Source organism: Xenopus tropicalis, chromosome 1, assembly GCF_000004195.4.
Source record: "Xenopus tropicalis strain Nigerian chromosome 1, UCB_Xtro_10.0, whole genome shotgun sequence".
NCBI classification, from domain to species: Eukaryota; Metazoa; Chordata; class Amphibia; order Anura; family Pipidae; genus Xenopus; species Xenopus tropicalis.
This window is the reverse complement of record NC_030677.2, coordinates 102,827,207-102,833,206: the sequence shown is the minus strand read 5'-3', so window position 1 is coordinate 102,833,206 and position 6,000 is coordinate 102,827,207. Positions and strand designations below refer to the sequence as shown.

The following is a 6,000-nucleotide window of genomic DNA, read 5'->3' as shown; positions in this document are numbered from 1 at the left end:
GGTAAACCTAATGTTCCAGGATTTTTGGCTTTGAATCTAAAGTATGCCATGTTCTGCAGTAGTGCTTTGAAAATTTGGTAATTTACTGCTGGGAGTTCGTTATCTATATTTTTCTGGTATAAATTCCTATACCATGAAAAAATAGCATTTTCCGTTCTATTTTTTGGTATTTAGATTTCTAGATCTTGTACCAGAAGTGGAAATACACAAAAACTAACCACCCTCTTCCCAGGAAATGCCCCTAAAGTGAGAGAGCACAAAATATTCAAATAACGTCTGGCATTTCATGTAACTGAAATCTGAAATTCTGGAGGCACTTAAAGGGCTTTCTGGTCATTTTTAGTCAGCAATAATGCAGAAATGTTGGAAGCTTTTTGGCTGGTGGTGATGAGTGCTAGAAAAAAGCCAACCAGATGCCCCCACTCATTCAATTTAGAGAACACAGACTGGTGCTTATGTCCTGCCCCCCTTGACTTTAACATGAACCAAACTGCAGTAGCTGTTTAACAAAAGATAGTATAAATTAATTTCTGCCAGTTCTACAAATATATCTATGGAATGTCTTTGTCAACAACTAATTAGTGGATAATGGACAACTTGTGTGTTACTGTAGTGCTGTAATAAGAGTATGTATAACTATTATATCAGCTGTTAAAAAGAATATTGCAGAAACCAAAATGATTTTGATACTTTATTATGGATCATCTTGAAACAATTACAGCAGCGTTTGTGGTACCCTTCTGTCCTCTTTCCAAAGGAATGTCAAGAACAAATTTTATTACACATACAAACTCAAAACTTCTAGATTCACCACATAGGGTCTTGTGATATTACATACTGTACATGCCATTATGACAGGCAAGTGGTGGTGGGAAAACAAGAAATGAAGAATGGACACAAATTCAGGAAGTAACTTGAAAATGATCCTGGTGTGTGAGGGGTGGGGAGTAAATTATATTTGAAGTAAAATTAATAAGAACACAGAACACATTCTGTTGGCTCTATATGTAGTACAACAGCAGAAACATGGTAAAATATGTCTGACTTGGGCATAACATACAAGATACCATGTAGAAATGTATGTAAAAGGCTAGAAAAGTTTGCAGAGCAAAGTTTCCTTCGCAGCTCTCTGAAGTTTCCTTTTGATGTATGGAGCTTTATTACAGCCCATGAAACAGCCTGTCATTTTACTTAAAGAAGAAGTCTTCCAAAGCAGCAGGTTTTAGACTGCTTTCTGTTTCAGTGCCACTGCAGTCTCTTTAGGCATTTGGGTAATGGAGTGTGGTTTTAGCATTTTTAAAAGAGAAATTTATACACCAAACACCTTTAATGTTGCTTTATCCCTACTAATTGTGGGTATAATGGCACTGAATATCCACAAAACTTAGAGGGTTTTTCCCAGGGGCTTTGCAGACTTCTACATCCTTCGTTTATGGAAGCTCAACAATATCCCACATAGGTGTGGATTCATACTGCAATTGCTTAAGTTTGCATGCCCTGTTTCAAAGCATATTTATAAAGGGGAATAAATAGGTATAATTACAATATATTCTCTGCCCATCTCTCTGGTACAGTATAGCAATTCCCAAGATTAGGGCACGTTTGTTTCTTTTCAGGCCCTTGGATCATAGTTTCTGAAAAATTAAATTCAAACAACATATTGTTGTACACTAAACCCATCTGGGGAAAAACATACAGAGCTACAATAAGGCACCAACAGTTAAACCATGTTGCCAGCTTTCTGGAAAATAACCAATTTTGTGGATAGAGAGAAACACACACCTAATAGTAGGACTGCCACTATAATAGCACTGCAGACCAATGCCAGAACTAACAGCACAAGAGACTTCCTCTTTATATGGGTATTTCCATTTAGACTCAGGTACATGTAAAGGAGCACAAAAAACAGGTCAATCAACAAAAAATAAATCACATAAGACACACACTGAGTGAAAGAGTTGAAAGTGAGGTACAGACTGAGGTTTGGGTATTCCAGTTTTGTGGCCACAGAAATCTAACTGTACAGGAATGTCTTACTTATGCATAACTAAAGGAGACATACTGCACAATGTTTAGTCTTCATAAGGAAAAACAGAGCAAGCCACATAGTGCACAAAGGGTAAAACAAACCAAAGAATTCTGTCACCCTACCAGCATGTCATGCACCACATAAGGAAATAAAATAATAAAACAAAAAGAAAAATAAAGAGTGCATGTCTGGGGTGATTAAACTAGATGTGCAGCATTAAATCATGATTCAAAAGAATTCTAAACTACCTCTTTATTCCTAGTAAAGAAAAAACTAGAAAAGGTGCTGCAGGTTCAATGGCAGTACCCTGTTTCTAGGCTGCACTCTGTAGTACAATTGAGAATGACAATTATTATGTTTGTTGGGCCAGAATATTCTAAAATGAGCTTAGTGCAGCAAATTTATGTATGGTGGATGACAAATAAAGTCAATATTAATCTTTTCACTGCCACTCTGGCATTAAAAGGGTTAAATTCACAAGGTCTTTTAAAATAGCTTTTCTTTTGCCTCACATAAACTTAAAAAAAAAATGACATGACAGACTTAAAAGAAAAAAGTGAAACAGTCTTGCTTTCAAGTGAAAGAGTAAAAGGACCTCCTGCCACAAACAGGCAAAGACCATAAACATGCGCCTGGATCAGAGAAATAACTGGAGAAAGGGAGAAGGTTCTGGGCCTTTTCAGTTTCTGTTTTGAGGGTTTCCAGGAGGAGCAGATACAGTTAAAAGGAGTAGGGCATATTCCAGCTCAAGATCCTGAAAGTGTTTCTTTGATTTCACTGAGAAGGCTGCTGAGAAGAGAGGCATCGCTGCATTTCCCATCAATAGATACCGAACTGCCACCCTTTGGGAGAATTAAGTGGAGGAGAAAACAAATAATATTCGCATTAACACTCTGTCAATGTTCTAAGACTTATACTGTATGTATCTTTCATCATCACCTGTCATGGTTTGTCACTAATTTAAAACTGGTATACTTGCATGTGTGTGTGTAGGGTAGGGTAGAAGTTCCACCAGAACACCCGTGCCCCCTCCAGTAATAAACTTGGTTCACAGCCTAGAGCAGTGATCCCCAACCAGTGGCTCATGAGCAACATGTTGCTCTCCAACCCCTTGGATGTTGCCCCCAGTGGCCTCAAAACAGGTGCTTATTTATGAATTTCTGGTTAGGAGGCAAGTTTTGGTTGCATAAAAACCAAGTATAATGCCAAACAGAGCCAGTCCACATAGGGGCTATTAAGTAGCCAATTAAAGCTCTTATCTTTACCTCCAGGAACCTTATTCATGCTTGTGTTGCTCCCCAACACTTTCTCCATTTAAATGTGGCTCACGGGTATAAAAGGTTGGGGAACAAGAAAGGAGGTGACTGGCACAATGAGTGTAATGCAAGTGGGGCTTAGCCCCTGCGTGTTTATTGAAAGTGTAGCAGCACTTTCAATAAACTGCTACACACGCAGGGCCTAAGCCACACTTGCATTACACTCGTAAAGCCAATTACTTCCTTTCTTGTGTGTGTAGCACCCATACTTACATATATGTGCCTATACCTATAAGTACAGGGCTCCTATCCCCTTGCACCCCTAGGAGTAGACCAGCTTGCAAGTTCTGAATGACAAACAAGCTCTCCCCACTACTCTTGTATGTGGCCCTGCGAAACACAAGTAAATTTAATTTTCCATTATAGAAGCTCAAGTAAAAATTGGCCAAGGTGCAAAATTTTGTAAATTAGCCTTATCAAATGTACTGTGCTCCAGGATAGCCCACAACTTCCACAAGACTTCCCCTACTGTAAGTGGAGCTTACCTTTTTTACCAGTAGGCAGACATGATGACCCTGGATTGATCGACTGTACATTGATGCGCACGAGTCAACTCGTTCAACCACTTGAAAAAATAAATAAAATGAATGGAGAACAATTACTATTTCTGGTTTCTTATGAAAAGCAATGGAGTAGTAAAGTAGTGGTATAAGATTCAAACAGAAAACAACACTAATCATTTTAAACACAGACTTACCTGTAAAGTGATGGAAAAAGCAGATCTTTGCTAGAAGATGGTGGAACAATAGAGTGCAATCCACTTTGAGGGAGCTCATTTTCAGATCACCTGATTCTAGCAACTTGGCAAATGCATCGCTAAAAAACAAAAAAAACAAAGCACATACATGGGGCTCAAACAACATGTTTCAGGATCAAAATTAAAAGACTGCTAAACAAAGCACGGCTAATAATCATGTTATAATAAGAAGCAGGGCTTCTACTTATATATACATATACCATGCTGAAATAAAAAGGAATGTTGTACCAAATTAATTTTTAGATTTACTATTACTTTTGTAATCAAATCACATACAAGGCTGAAGACAAAACTTTCACAGAGGCTAGGACAAAACAACCCTTTAAGCCATGCAGCCATTTGAATAAAGAATTGTATTCATGTGGCAGATAAATATATATATTTAAGTATACCTGTAACAAGGTGTCAAAATTAAGTAAGAAGAGCAGTTGAAGTGTAGTTTAAAATCTATTTTTTCATGGGCAGATCCTTCATCATCCTGCAAGCACAAAAAACAAAGCAAGAAGTTAATTTTTGCTAGAGAACATATCACATGTATCCAGTCCTTGTTAATAATTCAGAGCATTGTGGTGGTTCCTGAGTTTTTCTGGTGTGCACTGCCAAAAGTTGCTGATGTACCGGTTGTGTCTCCTCTAGCTACAGACCTAGGGCAGTGGCTCCCGGGTCACAGGATCAATCGGATAAGCATTAGAGAAATCCTCACTGGGCGGACATGGAAGTTTTTCTTTGAACAAGTGGTGTTGGGCTTGACCGCTAAGTTTGGGGCTAGAGGCTACCCAAATGAATGCATTTATTTTATGAACTTTCATGAAACTCTGCATAAGTGTATTTAATAATTCTTTACAAATAATTCAGACCATTAACTACTTCCCTAATTTCACTAAAAGGAGTACTACACCCCCTGGGCTATAAAAGCCTCCATAACTAGCACTGCCTTGACCCCCTCACCTTTCCCTTATCGCATAGTTTCTAACTTTAAAAGCTGTCCCTATCACTAACCCCAACCTAAGACCAGAGTATCGCAGATGCTTACCTGGCCATCTTCCCTGCAACTGAACACACTTTGGGTCTCTCCGCCGATAAGAACCCTGCTTGCGCATGCGCAGTTGGTGGTAGCAGGAAATCTGCTTAGACTGTGCATGCTCAAGCAGGGTTCATGTCGGCGGTGAGACCCAAAGTGTGTTCAGGGAAGATGTCGGCCAGGTACTCAGCTGTGCTATTCTCCTCTTTTAGCTTGGGGTTAGCGATAGGGACAGTTTTTAAAGTTAGAAACTATGCGATAAGGAGAGGTGAGAGGGGTCAAGGCAGTGCTAGTTAAGAGTGCTTTTATAGCCCGGGGGTGTAGTTCTCCTTTAAATACAAATTCTACTGTATTCACCTGTGATATTTTTATTCTCATGCAATTGTCTTACAATATAATATAAAAAAACAAAATAACTATAAATAAGGTCTGCATCTTTTCATCAACAGTGCCTGAATGGTTTGAAACAGAAAGATGAAACCACTGGTATGGAATCATTTATCTCAAAAACTGATAAATCCGATTATCCAGAAAGCTCCAAATTATAGGAAAGCCATCTCGCATCACTCAACCATTTTATATAATTAATTCAAAATTTTTAAAATAATTTCCCTTTGATCTGTAATAATAAAACAGTACTTTGTACTTGGTCCTAACTAAGACGACTTAGGTTAAAGTGATCCAAATAATGGTAAGATCCCCTATCTGGAAAACTCCAGTAATCTTGTCTTCTTTTCTTCGGGGCGTGGGCATGTGGGTATGAACTCCCCTCACGCGAACTTCATAATGGCAGCTCATATTTTATATGATTGGTGATATTTGATTTTAACATTTGTTAAGGACACCCAGTTGAATATTAAATATTTTATATACAACT

General features: G+C 38.4%; 1 protein-coding gene across 2 annotated transcripts in view; it reads right to left on the bottom strand.

Moving 5' to 3' along the window:
* Positions 1 to 678: 678 nt before the first annotated feature.
* ap3d1 (adaptor related protein complex 3 subunit delta 1) overlaps positions 679 to 6,000 on the bottom strand; it is a 69,727-nt gene continuing 64,405 nt past the window's right edge. For both annotated transcript variants that reach the window (XM_031905072.1, XM_031905068.1), the window contains 4 exons: positions 4,495 to 4,580; positions 4,043 to 4,161; positions 3,831 to 3,910; positions 679 to 2,871 (listed from right to left, as the gene is read on the bottom strand). In XM_031905072.1, coding sequence (XP_031760932.1) covers positions 2,776 to 2,871; positions 3,831 to 3,910; positions 4,043 to 4,161; positions 4,495 to 4,580 — 381 coding nt within the window. In that variant the 3' untranslated portion in view covers positions 679 to 2,775. The remainder of the gene's footprint in view (positions 2,872 to 3,830; positions 3,911 to 4,042; positions 4,162 to 4,494; positions 4,581 to 6,000) is intronic.